At 35.2% G+C, this 17,144-nt stretch overlaps 1 protein-coding gene across 4 annotated transcripts in view; it reads left to right on the top strand.

Annotated features, from left to right (window-relative positions):
* The window catches only part of SPOCK3 (SPARC (osteonectin), cwcv and kazal like domains proteoglycan 3), a 209,056-nt gene that overhangs the window by 117,285 nt on the left and 74,627 nt on the right, over nt 1-17,144 (top strand). For all 4 annotated transcript variants that reach the window (XM_051618874.1, XM_051618872.1, XM_051618873.1 and 1 more), the window contains one exon: nt 14,964-15,090. In XM_051618874.1, coding sequence (XP_051474834.1) covers nt 14,964-15,090 — 127 coding nt within the window. The remainder of the gene's footprint in view (nt 1-14,963; nt 15,091-17,144) is intronic.

Raw genomic sequence — 17,144 nt, 5'->3', positions numbered from 1 at the left:
TTCGTATGTGGTGTTAGAAAACAATTTCATTTGTAAATTTTGCCCTCTAAAGAAGCAATTATTCCCTATTCTTCTCCCAGTGTCTTGTTTTGAGAAAAGACATGTTGATAATGAAAATATAATCGATATAAGTAAGGTGAAAAAGGAGAGGCAAATAGCCTGTATCATAAATGCAATGGAAATCTGTTTTAAATTCATAGCTAAGAGACTCGGATGGACGCTGAAATAGGCTGCCCAGGGAGGTAATTGAGTTACCATCCCTGGTTGTGTTTAAGGGTCGTTTGGATGTGGTGTTGGTGGTTATGGCTTAGGGGAGAACTTTGTGGAGAAGAGATGATGGTTGGTCTCAGTGATCCCAAGGGTCTTTTCCAACCTGAATGGTTCTATGATTCTATGTTAATATGAGGATACTTCCAGAAGTTATATTGTTCTGTACTCTTTTTCTCTTGAAGTGCTAAAACTAAATTTCCTATAATTAAGCCAAATAAAACTTATAAAGATGTATGAATGCAGTAAAATATTCAAAGATACGTAGTGCAGTAAATCAGTATTTGTCTTCATTAGATTCACCTGTAGTATCATGATTTTGTCACTTAAACCTGGGATGTGATGGAGAAGAGTCAACTTTTGCATTGCTCATTATGAATTGGTGACTTGTCATTTAAGCGAGGTATATGAAATGAGAGAGTTTGTATTGTACTGATAATTGCAAAAATTATCCCAACCTCTGGACTAAAAAAACAAGACTACAGATTTCTAGCGCATTTGCAATATATGTGCATCTTAAATGATAACGTCAATATGTAATTGGAACGAGTTAAGGATTTGTAAATAGTGGTAAAAGTCTGTAGTAATAATTTTAAGCGTTGTTAAAACAATGCAGTCATATTGCAGTGATGCAGTACCAGAGTGTTTTAGAGCTCCTACTGTGAGAAGGCAGTTGTGTTTGTTTGCATTTCCCCCCCCCAGTGGAGAATATGAGGAATTATGGTGTAATAACCTGGTTATATTCTAAACAGTGCTTGGAGTGCTGCAGACAGCTTTCAGTTGGCTGTGACCTGAAAGATTGCTAGCTAGTGGGAGGATACAGTAGTCAGCGACCAGCCTGGATTACAGTGTAGCTTAGGAGGCATGTTGTGCTTTATATTCCTCCATGCTTTACTGTCAGTACATGCACTGTCAGCATGGGAGTAATATTAATAGTACGGAGCAGGAAAGTAGACTAGGTCCAGAAGGTGTTTGGAATGTAATGTCCCAAGGTTCTTTGAGCAATTTTGCCACCTCTGTGGAGCATAAATACGGGTACAACCAGTGTGGTCTTGAAATAATTCTAGTGGAACTGCTTACACAGTGCTGTGCCATTTGAATGCCTGTAGTTCAGAAACAATATTCAGTTAGAGAGTATTCAGAAAATAGCCACAAAAATAGCTGAAAACATACTTTATAATGAAAGACAACAGCCCCAATTTGCAGTGGAAAAGAGGAAGAAGGCTCTCTACAGTTACTGTTTGAATATTTATTTGGAGAGAATTTTTTTAACAGTCTGGTGTGGGTTTTTTTTGTTTGATTTTGTCGGTTTTTTCTCTCCTGGAAGGAGTTCAATCCTCTCAGCATTTATCTTACGTCATTGCTGGGAGGGTAGTATGTTTTTCAGAATGTTACAAATATGCTGTTCATGAGAAGGTACTATCATCTTGAATTAGTTTTAGCATTGGTATATAAATATGAGAATGCCTACCAGTAGAAATGGATTAGTTTACTACATTCAATTGATCTTTTAAAAAAAGTAAACAAACTGATAAGTTTGGGGGGACAGGGATAGGGGGTGTGGAAAGAGCAAGTAGAGGAAGAAAGAAAATCTTAAATGGTTAAGCTGTACAATATTTTGACTTGTACACCAGTCACTTTGGAGAAATAATGGTTTTTTAGCTATCTTAGATACTTAGTATTCAGAAGGACAAAAGGCATATTTTTTTGGAAATTGATCATTAATGGATATTTTCTACTTATAATCACACCTGAAGAGTAGAATGTAAAGTTTTGAAGAATGCAAATAAACTTCTAAGTACTCAAAGAAATAAAAGTTTCAGGCTGCCTGCTGGCTCTCAAATTCAAATTATTGACACAACAGACATGATGGGATTATTGAAGGAAGAAAATGGAAATCCTTCTTTCAGATTTTGATTGTTGTGATGCTTATAAGTGGGCTTCTCTTCCTTCTTTTCTGTCTTCATTTTCAAGCAGACACTATTCCCATGTGAGGGAAGAGCTGGGAACATGGGCAGCAAGAGTGCAGCTTACACTTTGAAGGCGATGAAAAGTACAGATTGTGTGAGAGTCAGTCTACAGGGTTCTCAATGTGATGAGTGGAATATAAATCTATTTTACAATGCCAAAAGAACATTTTTCGTCAGCCAGTGTTTTAAGCCAATAGGAAAATTAGTTGTTTTCTAATGAAAAATATTCTGTAACTGTACTTGGCATAAAATTGTAAATCTTGTAGGAGTGGCCATGTTTAATAGTAATATTAATCAAAATGTTGTCACTGTTCATCTTCTTTGGTTGTAGAAATGATTATTAGTTACTTGATTGTTTCATTTATTTTCATTTATTTCTTTATTTTTTATGTTTCAGTTATTTTTCTTCACTCAGTTATTTTTTATGAATCACAGGCATTAAGACGCTTTCTGATGAGAATTATATCTGTAATTAGACTATCAAATGCAGGTAAGAAAAAGCATCATATTATGTAAAACAGGTTCTGAATTAGTAACTTTGAGTTCTCTCAATAATAGATATATAGTCATTAAAAAATTAAACCAATACCCAACCCTGAAGTTTTGCAACTACAGAAATTCTGGTACATGTGAATGTTTAAATTACACTAATCAAATCTGATTCTTGCACTTTGCTTATTGTTAGATTCCTGTTTAACAAACTGTAAGAATGTAAGACTTAACACAATCTCCTGGTTACTATAGCTAGTACTTAAAATTATTTTTAGAATAGAATTAGAATTGTTGACTGAAGAGAACTGGTTTCTGTCTTAAAAAAAAAAAAATCTGTTTTATTTAGTAATGTGTAAAAGAAAAAGGAAATTATTTTGATTTCTGTGTTATCTGTATCAGATAACATGTTCAACAGTTTCTTTTGGAAACAGAAATTGATGTATCTGTTAAGTTTTTTCCAGTAAGATTAATAGATAGATAATTTATTCAAAGTGGTAAACTCTGCAAGGCTGACAAAAAAAAATCTATGTAATATTCTGCCTTTACAAAATAGAAAATGATGTGTTTGAGAGCTGTTTAGTAATATCAGCTTTTTAAAATGAAAACAGTTTTGAGAAAAGGTGCTAACTCTTAAGAGGAATGATTTTAAAATTATGTTGTGACAAGATCAAACAATTAGATGAGCTTAGAAAGCACTTATGAATGATATTTGCATATCTTGGTAAGTGATCAAAAGGTGAAGCGTAAGTTCACAACTTGACATACATTATTAAATTTTTTTCTAAAATAATACATTATTGCTTTACTAAAGTGGGATGTGCATATGAATCTCAGTTTCATTTTTTATTATTGTCTATATGTTTTATCAACTAAAATATGTATGCAATTATTTGAGGCTTCAGTTCTGGTATCAGGTAAAATTGTGAGCTCCTGTGACTGGAGATATGCAAAGGAAGCATCTTAATCATTTAAATAATGATACATTTTCATATAATTTCAAAAGAATGGGAGTATCTTTTTGTGTAACTTCACTGTTCTTTCCTCACCGTGTTTTATTTTCTTTACTTTTATATCCCTGCAAAATATATCCTTCAAAATTTTGCATTAGAGAGGAAAAAATTAAAATCGTCCCTTGAGTGACATTGTGCTTTGCATACTGAATATACAGAGCTCTGATTATAGTAAACTTCTTTAATGTACAAGGGTCTTTTTATGTTCTGTACAGTTTCTGAAAACAGTAAAGCTTGAAACATTCTAGTAGTTGTTCATACTGTCATATGAATCATTAATAACTCTTTTGGACTCAGCTTTAGTGTATAATTTTTTTATGTTTCTTGTCTGAACTTGCTATTTACCATGATAATTCATCTCTATTAAAACCAGCAGATTGTTCTCAGGATCATGATTAACATGAAACTAGGTGTCAACCCAGGTCATTGTGTTGGGTTTAGTTTTATTCTGCACAGAGCTAACAGTTTAGGATAAGCAAGTAACTCTTGGAGAGATTGCCTTCTCTATTGTTGTGTAAAATACCTGAAACAGAAAAAAATATTGCTTAAAACTGCATATATTGCAGAGTCTGGAGTAAAAGCCTATGATTCCCTACCAGTTAGTATTCCTGCAATTTGACTTTATACTGCCGTAGCCCCTTTGGCTGCATTTGCACCTGGTGAAGAAATAATTTTCGCTAAGACAAGGGAGGAAACAAAAGTGAAGGCCCTTGTTTGTGCATGTCATTTATAGGAATTGTTGAGTCTGAATTACTATGTGCATTGGGTCTTGGCAGGTTTCTTTGTGTCTGCTATCCAGCTCTTTCTTCTTTTATAGATTAAGGGACCTTTCTTCAGTCCCTCTAGAGGCTGAAGAAAAAGTGAGTGTAGGACATGCTGGCACAAATTAGCAGGTGGTATTTTTTTTCTTGCAGGGTGGACATTTTGGCCTTAAAAGAAATAGGGTTCTGACAGTGATGCTGTCATTTATGAAGAGACAAAACTTGATACATTGTTGTATTCATTGGAAACAAAAATAATGAAAGAATAAGGGTAATTTTCCTGGTCTTCTGGGTTTCAGTGAGCTCTTCTTTCTTTTACTAACGTTAACGGGTGGTTGATTTGGGGTGCAATGAAGCTAATAAAAAGAGTAATGTAATGTTCTTTTGGAAATAAATATTTTTCTTCCTCAAAAACATACATTAAACAGGGAGGAGGAGAAGGAAAAACTGAAGCTTAGAACCAAGGCAGCAAAAAACCCCATGTCTATGTTAGTGTTTTGGTTCAGTTGGGAGTGTGGTACTGTGTGAAAATCTGATAATCTCAACTTGCTTGGTTTTCAACAGTGGAGAGGATCTCAGGGTCTATGAAATGGATCAATTTCCAATTAAAAAAACACAAGAGGTGTCCTCAGGGACCTAATGTGTGCCAGTGTGCCAGATTAGAGTGGGTTCAAAATTAAAAAACCTAACAGAAAAATAACCCATTGCCCCCCAATTTCCCAAAGCGTGGGCATTAGGTGTTTCACTCCATGTGTAGTCCTGTGGTACCTGTTTGCTCACACAGGTACACCGGTTGCATTCATGGGCAGACTTTTATGTTATTCTGTGATCCAAGGTCTATGTCTACTACTGCTGAATTAATCCCAAAGACCTTTAAAATCTTAAGGGATTATTCTCTTGTTGCTATAGAAACATACCATCTTGAACTGTATTTGTGGTATGTGAAGCCAAATGCAACAGACTAAAACTATCACCCACTGGAATTCAACAGGAGTTTTCTTCTTGAATTCACCAGAACTTTATCTACAATCTTTAAATCCTAATCTGCATACAACTGATAAAAATTAAAAATGTTCCATCCTAGCTTTGCTAGATGAGAATTCACTGAAAACTGTACTTAGAAGTTATAAAACATGAGGTTTGTATTTGATGATGTCAGCTTTGAAAGATGTAGAAAGTTAGCTTGTCTCCCAGGATATTTTTCACTTTCTTATGTTGCATATAACTATTAAGCAATGATCTTTGCTAAGTAATGATCTGTGATAAAAGGATTTCTCAGTGTGGCCTCTAGATGGCACAGTGATTTGGCGGTCTTCTGCATTCACATGATGTCAAATGGATTCCTGCATGGAGAAATTTGATCCTTTACTGTAAAATAGGAAAAAAAAAAAAAATTAGAGACAATAAAAATCTGCGTTTTCCTGTTGTTTTCTTGAAAGGAAATGCAGATATAAAAAACCAGGCAAAATTAAAATAACTGAAAAATATATGAATATGCTAGAGATCAACCAACACTTAGTTTAACTATCTTCTAGAAGTAGTGTTGTTTTATACATTGTAGAAGAATTTGTCAGGTCTCATGTTGGAGGCCAAAATAGCTATGCTGAAGAGCCAGATCAGACTTCCAGTGATGGATGGATGACTGACTCAGCCACAGGCAAATTCCTGCTTCGTCTAAGATTTTCTTCCACTGTGTTCTTTGTGAACCTATACTTATGACCTTCCCACTCTGGACCAGCTTGTTCAATCAATTTTTACAGTGCACAATGGCTTTGGAAGAAGGATACATTCTACTAAAAAATATTTTTTTGTCAAATAAACACAGTATGTAGCTAGGACTAATTTGCTGTCAGACTAAATGTGAAGATGCTCTACACCTCTTGCAAGACACCCAGTGAGTCCTTGATGGCCGGTAATTCAATCAACTGTAAGAAATGTTGACTTCCACTGCTCCTTGAAATAGGCTGATTCTCAGTGTTGCTTAAACTGAGGATCAGTTTAAACTTCTGACTTAGTTTTTTTCTTTGATGATTTTTTAACTTTTCATCCTTGTGGCTTATTTTCCCCCACACCTCACTGACCTCACTCAACAATCTTCGTTCTGTCTGCAGTTTTTTCTTTCTTATATTGCATGGTTCTACTCTACATAATTTCTTGTAGCTCTTACAATTCAGTATTTTCCTCAGAAGTGTGCGCCAAGGTTATTCAGCCACACCATTAGGAATTAGCTGTGACTTAACTCTGTGAAATACCTGCTATTCTTCTTTATTCTGATGGTTGGAACTGCAGATACTGATGGAGTGTGCTTTAGTGCTCCATTGCTGTCCATGTCCAAATGTGCTTCTTAGAGACACTGAAAGGGTGGTTTATGCTCAATTATGCCTTTAGTGAGTGGATCCAAAGTTTTTACAGCTTCTGTGGTCCAAGACTTCTAAGTGGGATTTGTGGAGTAGGCAAGAATAAAAGGCAGAAAGTTACCAAGAAGGTCACAAAAGTCATACAGAAAATTGCGTAAATCTGTGGCTTTCTTGTTAAAACAAACAAAACCCCTTGGACTCTGCTGTCGTCTGACCTGATTATCCACAAAGTGCTTCAGTATGTATTCGGAAGCAATAAAAATAAAGATGAAGGATGTCTCCAGTATTACTAGATGAGAATATGGTTTTGATGTTATGCAGATTTAAAGAAATTCAACATTTCTGGTGTTGAAATAATTTTACATCTGTAATACTGATATTCTATGGGAAGATGCAGTCTTATCTTTCAACAGTGCTTGATACTAGTTTGTACAAACAAACAAAACCTTTATTTTGTTCAAAGCAACACAGAAATTAGATTTCTTCGTTATTTAACTTATCTGGAGTTGCCTAAGAGGTGTGAAGGACACTATATACAAACAGTTGAATGCAGTACTCATGCCAGCCTTATAATTTTGAAAAAATATTTGGAACTTTTTCTATAGAGATCAACTTTTCCTTCAGATTTCAATAGCATTCTTTTACCGTGGATTAGCTTTTTTAACACCACAGACACATAATTGGCTACCATCTGGAAATAAAGGGCTTGGTAAAAACATCTCTGATACTTCAGTGGGTTATTTGGTTTGTTGGGGTTTTTTTTGAAATTTATGTCTCTAAGCCAGGATTAGAGCTGTATGTCTCCTAAAGATATGACCGACTAGATAGCAGTTCTGATCAGAAAACTATGATAACATGATGATTTTCACTCAGACTTTTAAAAATGCTGTTTCTTCTATGTAAGTTGTATTTTAAATGTTTTAGAAAATTATGCTAATCTGTACCTATGTAAATTGCAAGTGTAGCTATTTGAGAGGTTCTAAAAAAAACACTGTCTGCTTTGTGCTGATAACCTTTTTTAAAAAAATAATACAGTATTGGGCTTTCTAATACAGACTTTTTTTTATTACTTCAACATTTCAAATCTTCCCCACCTCTCTCGCCATGTGATTTACACAGTAATTTCTAGGAAATTACTCCTTGAAATGCCTGTATAATTTCCCAGCCTAATGGAAAAAAGTTTGATGGGAGCACTGCATTCAGCTGTTCATATATTAGGTCCTTTTCACTTCTCAAGCAACTCCAGCTAAGTTAAAAAGCTTTGCTTTTCTGTCTCATTCAAATGCTGTACTAGCTAACTGCAGTCAATCAAAACAAGGCAAATAGTATTCAAGGAAATTCCAGCAACATTACTTAAAACAGTTTCATTATTTTTTAAAAAATATATAAGGCTGTTTCATTTAGATTTTAGTTTTTATATAGACATTTAGATTAACATACTGGTTTCTTTGCTTGGCAAAAAGTAGGCAGAATGGTGCTGGAAATAATGGAGCTGTATGACAGCAAGGCAAGAAACTATCTTAAAGTGTAAACTTACCTTTTTAATAATAGCATGTAGATGGAAGGAGGTAGTAAGAATTTGTATCTTTATGATAACTACTTGTTTTCCTGTTCAATGCAAATGAGTAAATTGTATTTTCTTTTTACATGTGCAGGAAGCAGTGTTATGATAAATTCTGAAATAATATTGAGTATGTATGCTTAGTGATCCTGGAGAAAAAAGGTATATCATACATAATTTTGTCATCTAATGTCTTGGGTGTAGATGCTGGGGAAAAATAATAGCTGAATTTGTATCATCTCACATGCACCTGTTAAACGTTATGATGTCCCATGCATAATACAAACATGTTGCCAACACTGTTAATTATAAGTTGCTAAAACACTGTATTTCGAAACTCATATTAACTTTGTTAACCTTGCTTTATTTGTCTGAGATTTATTAAATTATTTTTAGTTTCTTAACGAATTTTCTTATCTTTGTTGGATTTTTCATGTATTTCTTAGGAATAGTGCAAAATAATCAAACAAGTCAGAATAACATACATGCACAGAGACTGGCAATAATGTCTTGGTTTCTTTTGACATTTGGAAGAAACATCTCAACAATATGTTGACAGCTGTAGGTTTTTTTTTTTCCAGGAGGCTTCCACATGAAAAGGGAACTTAGAAAGAAATCCAGTCAACTCTAGTAAAAGCACATTAGATTTTGTGATACAAGTATTTTTTCTGATTATGTTAATCTAACACAGTCTGAGTATGTCCCCAAAAGGCCATGGCAAAACATAATCAGGCAGTTTCTAAATTGGAATACTTCTAAAATCTCTTAAAAAAAGCAGTTGTAGTTATCAGAGAAGAATTACAAGAGTTCTTTGATATATTAGGTTTTTAGTAACTCAGATTTATTTCTGTCAGTCTGTGTTTGAAGATTCTCAAATCTAGCTATAAAACACTTTTTTTTTCAATTGAATTGGACACTCATGCATTTTATAGATATTAAACAAGTCATGATGCCAAGGAGTTGCTTGCAGCTAAATTTTCAGTGGGTTACATTAAGCGTTCTCAAAGTATTTGCAGGCACAATCACTGTGTATACAAGAAGGTAAGTTTATGTATGCAAACAGGTACATAGGCTAGAGTAATTGGGCAGATTGACTAATTAAGGTTCTAGGCATGCAGTTGCATATGCAGTCTAAAAGCATATGCGCAATTTGGTGTATGCAAATTAATGCAATCACAAATGTTGCTGATAAATTAAACCCATAAATTTAATTTTACCCTTTAGGTGTCAACAATGTCAGAGAAGGCAGAGCTTGTGTATTCAGTAGCAGTTATTTTATTACTAAACAGATCCCAAAGCCCTTTTTCAGGAAATTTAGCAGTATAAAAATTGCCTGTGGGAAGTGGTTGACTTTTACACGGCATAATATTTATTGTGGCAAAATACTAACAAGCACAAGAACAGTTATAGTGATTGCAGTGGAATGACAAAATGGCAGAATTCTAGTAACTGCAAGTTGCAGTGATCTGAGATTTCTTCTTGCATAAAAATAATTAATACAAGGAGGATAAAAAGAAAGTTTCTCTTACAGTGAACTGATTGTTTACTGTTTGTTTTCCTCTAATATTTTAAAATGTTAAGATGTAAAAATGTTTTGCTTAACCTGCATATCTCAAGTAAATGATAACAAGGTATTTATATTCAGGTTAAGCAATCTCTATATCCAGTTTCATGACATTGTGGACATTAATGATCTTCATTCAAGTTTATGTATAATAATCATGTTCGTTTCTCAGTTATTTCCGTATCAGTAGTTTGTATATATGCTCATTTCCTAGCTGTGAAAAAAGTAAACACAACACTTAGTAACAGAGAAGTAGTCAACAGGAGCAAATCAGATGCAGTTAAATAATGGGGAAATGAAGTGTTTGAGTGCATAAGTAAAAGGCATTATTAATATTTTTATGAAATACATTTATCTGTCAGAAGTATTATTAAAATTTATTTAATTCACTTTTCATATTTGCCTGTCATCTTGGTGACTGACAGTCAAAAAATAGCTGTTCAGCAGCTCTGAGAGTACAGTGTCTAGTTTTTCCATCATTGTACTAAAGGTTCCGAACAGATGTCCATCTAAAGCATTTAGAATTTATTTATTCTTTAGAATTTCTCGTTTAGAATTTATATATTCTTATACCTTCTATTCTAAGTTTGGAAAAACACAGATACATTTTTATGTTGTTTGTTTTTTTTTTTTAATTTTAATTATTATTAGTTACATAGAAACGGAGATTTTGAGAGAATGATTGCCTGAAGTTAGGATCATAGAATAATTTATTATTATTCCAATGTTTACATAATAGTCCACAATTTTGTTGCTGTGGACAACAATCACAACTTTATAGATAAGGACAGATAAACCACTTATAAGCATGGTCTTTATGATTATTCTTAATTTTGTTAACAGAAGTCAATCTTTTTAAGTAGTAGATTCTCAAGAATACTGTGAGGCAAAAGATCATTTTGGAACAACAAAAAAAGCTCACAAACTGTATTTTATTGACAGGACAGCACATTGACATCCTCCAGGCTTAGGCAAAAGTTGCACACTAAGAGAAATGCTTTCCTAGATCATCTAGGACATCACATTTCCTAATTCTTTTTCTGTGTTATAGTTTTTGAACAGAAGTGTCCTAACTTACTGCCTTCTAGGCTGTGGTGCAACTGAGTGAGCCTTCAGTCACTGTCAGCAAGACAGAAAGAAAGGCAGCAAGTTGGAAGCCATTTTCCTGCAAAAAAAGATCTCAATCCTAATTTACCATTTTATTGCAAAAGTGCAATGTAGAGCACTCATAATCGCTGTAAAACTCACCATGCCAGCTGATTCTCCAGTGCACCCTCTGTCTTCTAAAGGCCACAGAGAATCTGAACAAGATTATTGGAGGAGGTAAAACTTGAGGAAGCCTACGATTTAATACACTAACTGAAGTCCATCTGCATTAATCTAGACTAGGACTCCAGGAGTTCCTTAAAAACAGGTGTATCATGGATTTTGAATGGGGAAAGTGCAGTGGAAAATACCTGATTATCATAGAATCATTAAGGTTGGAAGAGACCTTAAAGATCATCAAGTTCCAAGCCCCCTGCCATGAGCAGGGAACCCTGCCACTAGATCAGGTTGCACAAAACCTCATCCAGCCTGGACTTAAAAACCTCCCAAGATGGGGCATCAACAACCTCCCTGGGCAACCCATTCCAGTTCCTCACCACCTCATAGTGAAGAATTTCTTCCTAATATCTAACCTAAATCTCCCCTGTCTCAGTTTAAAACCATTACCCCTTGTCCCATCACTACCTTCTCGGATGAAAAGCCCCTCCCCAGCTTTTCTGTAGGCCCCTTTCAAGTACTGGAAGGCCGCTATAAAGTCTCCCCAGAGCCTTCTCTGCTCTAGGCTGAACAGCCCCAATTCTCTCAGCCTGCCTTCATAGCAGATGTGCTCCAGGCCTTTGATCATCTTGGTGGCCCTTCTCTGGACCCTCTCCGACAGGCCTATATCTTTATTGTGATGAGGGCATCAGAACCGTACACAGTATTCCAGGTGGGGCCTCACCAGAGCAGAGTAGATGAGCAGAATCACCTCCCTGGCCGTGCTGGCCACACTTCTTTTGATGCAGCCCAGGATGCTGTTGGCTCTCTGGGCTGTGAGCACACACTGGCGACTCATGTTGAGCCCCCTAGTCCTCCTCCTCAGGTCTGCTCTCCAGCCATTCTTCCCTCAGCCTGTATTTGTGCCTGGGGTTGCACCAACCCAGGTGCAGGACCTTGCACTTGGCCTTGTTGAACTTCATGAGGTCGGCACTGGCCCACCTCACCAGCCTGTCAGGGTCCCTCTGGATGGCATCCCTTCCCTTTAGGGTGTCAACCACACCACACAGCTTGATATCATCAGCAAATCTGCTGAGGATACACTCAATCTCACTGTCCATGTCTCCAACAAAGATGTTAAACAACACTGTTCCCAATACTGACCTCTGAGGAACACCACTCATCACCTGCCTCCATTAGGACATGGAGCCATTGACCACAGCTCTCTGGGTGCAGCCATCTAGCCAATTTCTTATCCACCAAGTTCTCAGATGAGTTCTATGTATAATAGGAAACTTTACTCTTTTCACCCTAAAAGAGTACCCTGGAACAAGTCTGCATTTCAAAGGCTAACAAAGCAGAGGTCTTGAACTTCTGTGACTTATTTATTCAATATTTTAAAGTTACTGTGTCTCAGATAAACAGAAATTTCATCAGGTTGGTAGTTGGGACTTTGGTCCTATCAGTAACCTCAGGCTACTGGGGCACTTCTGGAAAACTATGAGCAATAAAAATAACACAAATCAAGAGAAACATTCAGCCATCTAAATAATCTAATTATACTGCAGCTCATGTGGGTGATTGGAAAACTCTCAGTCAAATCAGAGGAGCAACAGTAGTCAGATTATTACCATATATTATATTTAAGCAAAGACACAGTTCAACTTTGCTTTTTTTGACTGTAATAGAAACGGTTTGCATTTACTCTTCAGTTGATGTAACTCACCAGAAAGGATTTATTTTTTATTAATTAGGGTGGTATATTTGATTTTTTTCCTTTTTTTATACTTCCTGATGGACATAAATACTTCCTGTATGGTTATTTTAATAGTCATTGTAATTGAAGCCTTTAGTCGCTTTTTCAGCAGTAATTGATAATTTCTCTGTATGACATTTCATGTTCCTATTTACACTGTGAAAAAAAGTCTGTGCAGTTCAAAGTTTCACCACACAGCATAAAGTGAATGTAAACTTCTGTAACTTACATGATTTATTTTTTTTCCCTTCTTAAAGACCATAGACAAAATTATGAAGATTATAAAAACATTAGCATAGCTGAGAAATGGGGTTTTGGTTTGATCATCACCTGTTTGCTGTTAGGTGTGTGTTTTTAATTTTTTACTCTGGACATCATAAAACCAGAGGATGAGGAATTTATTTTCTCTGATTTCATTTATTTTTATTGCTCCAGACAAGTTCTTCTCTACCAGTGCTTCATAACTAATTAGCAAAGTAGTTCTTGACTATCTGGAGGTGAACTGCACTGAAAGAATTCTGGTCCAGTAAAGATTTGATTTTATTTCAAAGTTTGTACATGCTTGAGCGTGTCCTGATAAGTCATTGCTGTATTCTAAACATAATAATTTTTAGACTACTCATAGAGATTCCAAGCAGAAAACAAAATATAAAAATCATGCATACTTTTTCTATTTTCTTATTTGTATGGAAGCCATTAATATATGTATACAAAAAGCATTTTGTAGGTCTGTCTGTGAATCAGGCAACTCTCATACAACAGCTGTTTCAGGATACAAGGGCTGCTAAATACTTTCATAGCAAAAAAACAATTGGAAAAATTCATTAGTAAAAAATTAATTAAAAGCCATAGAGAGGAAACATGTTTGTATGAGGATGGCTGTGTGCCACAAAATACAGAAGGCTAGGGGAATAACCTGAGGAATCATCAGTAACATATTTTAGTCTTTTAGTCTGACCCAGTATAGCTTTTTGGGGGATTAAAATGGTCAATCTAGCTATATCTATCTGTTTGTATACACATACAAGCTTCTGGAGATCAATTCTGTGCTCCAGGGGATTACCTTCTGTTTTTGTCTTTGAACTTTCAGCCTGGAGAAGTGAAGGCTTCAGGGAGACCTTATAGCAGCCTTCCAGTACCTGAAGGGTCTACAGGAAATCTGGGAGGGGCTTTTCACTAGAGAGGGTAGTGATAGGACAAGGGGTAACAGTTTTAAATTGAAAGAGAGGAGATTTAGGTTAGACATCAGGAATAAATTATTCACCATGAGAGTAGTAAGGTGCTGGAATAGATTGCCCAGGGAGGTTGTGGAAGCCCCCTCCCTGGAGGTGTTCAGTGCCAGGTTGGATGAGGCTTTGTGCAGCCTGGTCTAGTGTGAGGTGTCCCTGCTCATAGCAAGAAGGGTGGAACCTGGTGATCTTTAAGGTCCCTTCCAACCTCAACCATTCTCTGATTCTATAATTCTATGACTATAATTTGAATTTTACAAAACGTGAACTGTGAAAGGCAGTGGTCAGAGTCAGGCAGGTGGTACTCTGAAGGACTACATGCCTGTTTCTGTAGAAGTATTTATGATGCAATTTTGTAATACTTAAATGTTAACTCTTTAAACACCAGTATTAATACAACAGTTTCATTTGTACTATTTAATAACAAAAAAAAAAAAACAAACCTAAATGCCATGCAAGTCAGACATCTTTCACTTACCAGTACATTTGGGTCACCAAAGCATCATCTTAATCATCTATTTCTACTAAGATGTCTTAGCAAGTGAGATGATACACAGGTATCAAGTATTCCTACAGTGAGTAATGTGCAAAGGTGAGCGATGGTGTAAGACTGTGGCAACTCTTCACTTAAAAGAAAACTTGATGACTGAAATGATGTATAGTTTACTGTTCATAAAGGCTCATTAAAATACCCTGAATATGTTCTATTTTTACTACTGTTTACCAGAATTACATACTTTTTGTTTACTTACAGTATGAAAGAGGCTGGTTTAGGCCATAAACAGTGGAGGGGTGGTCCCATTTCATCAAACTGCAAGCAGTGTCCAGTAGTTTATACCAATCCTGTTTGTGGATCAGATGGTCACACATATTCTTCTCAGGTAAGAATTAAATAAAGAACTGAATTATTCTTTCATTGTTTCAGTCAATATCAGCTTTTGGAAAATAAAATACTGTATTGTGACACAAATCAACATTTAATTGTTTTGACTATAATTTATATTAGACTGCCACTTACAGCAATTATAGTGTATCGTAAGACAAAAAAGCAAAATGGTAGCAAATCCTAAGCCATACCCAAAGAAGCAGCACTCTACAATACAGTGGAGCCTTGAGGTTAAGTCTGTCTGCAACAGGAACCAAAGCAGGGCTCTGATTAAGGAAGAAATCAATGTGTTGTGTGTTCCCAATTCCGTGTATGATAAACATGTTAAATCAGATTTTCTAGTTGACCATTGAGTAGAGGCTTCACATTTCAAGCACCTAAGCATAGATGTAACATACCCAGATTAAAAAAAAAAAAATAAAATTAAATAATTGTTGCATATCTTTGTGTCTTGCAATAGCATTTTATGTATTTTAAGATCATAATAAAATCTTCATCTGTTTTCCTGAACCTGAAAATAAGTATGATTTTTCTGTCATACTTATTGGAAGACACAATAGTAATTTTAAAATGTTACTGTCATTTTACTTAATCTTTTTTGGAAAAAAGATTTTCTACTGGTCATACTAACCTCCAGAAAATGTGGGACAGGATAGTACAGTGCTCAGGTGAAACTTCTGAAATGGAAAGACTTTATAATGTTGAAAACAGATAAATTTTAAAATTATCAGTAGAAGAATGTTTGGTCAGTATTACCAACTGAACCTTCTTAGGAGAAACAAATAATGTGCTCTTAATTAACCCAGTTTTGTCAGAAATGGCATGCAGTTCAGTAGTGCAGCAGGAGCTACTGTGTTCTGCCATTTTAACACCATGTCCTTCCACTAAAAAAATGTTTCTAGTACATTATATCCAGTGCTTCAAGAGAAATATAGTATTAATAATGCTGATTGTTGTAGATTAAATTGATGGAGATGGAGAAGGTCTGTGTTTCTTTCTTATAAAGAAAAAATTTCCTTAGAGCTTTTTAAGCAAGGATAAAGTATTTCCCAGCATTTGAAGATTTTAGAGATAGTATTTGCTGAATTGAGTTTTCTGTTTTTTACTGCAATCACAAACTACTTCTGAATTTTACAAAAAGAGGGTTAGAGTTGGATTTAGCACTGAGAATCCTTTCCAAGGTTATTTTCTTCTTGATAAAATAAAAACATCAGATTATATTTAGTGCTTTCTCAACTTTGCTAATTCCTGTGCTTTTATCCTAAACCTTATATTAGAAAATGTTTTTCTTACAAATTGAATGTTTAGTTTTAGGGAACTGGTCAAGGATCTTAATTTCCTTTTAAAATAGAAAATTTTTTTAAAGTTAACTCTTTCACCAGGTTATCTGAGGCCCTACACATGAAGCTTGGAGTCTTTGGCTTACCAAGGAAATAATTCCTTTTCATGATACGACTTAAAGTTTTAATTTAGGAATTTGGAATTATACTTAATTTCATTCACAGTAATCTTGTGTCTAGGTTTTCTCAAGAGATTGAAAAATGTTCTTGCATCCTACTAGTCATTAGATGATACTGTCATTGAGCATTTATTTTGCTGTGCCTTGTGAAGGTTCAGTCTTTGAGTCCCAAGTCTAGCCTGTACATTGATATAAAGCAGATGGTAGACTCTATGATTTTGCAATTTAAGTAGATAAGGTAGATAATTTGATACAGATAATACTGTGTGCTTTATCCATTACAGTCTCTTCCTGTATTCTTCCTAATATAATGTAAACATCACAGCCAGTTTTAACCTCATTGTTTATTTCCTATTTTATCATATAAGATTTTAAATAGTCTTATAGGCAGAAGTGACCCTTATGGCCTCTCATAGTCTGGTCTGAATTAGGTGTAACAGAAATCTATAAGTAATAATGAGGGTTTTATATCAGTTCATGTGTTAAAGGTGAGGGCATGCTTCTCAAGCAGAATTATTAGAAATGAGTAGATTAAATAGGTACACTCTGCTGCCATTCCACTGCGTTATCTAAGCTGCAGTGCAATAGTA

Source organism: Apus apus, chromosome 4 (genome assembly GCF_020740795.1).
Source record: "Apus apus isolate bApuApu2 chromosome 4, bApuApu2.pri.cur, whole genome shotgun sequence".
Taxonomy (NCBI): Eukaryota; Metazoa; Chordata; class Aves; order Apodiformes; family Apodidae; genus Apus; species Apus apus.
Note: the sequence above shows the minus strand (reverse complement) of the source record. Positions and strands in the feature narration are given on the sequence as shown.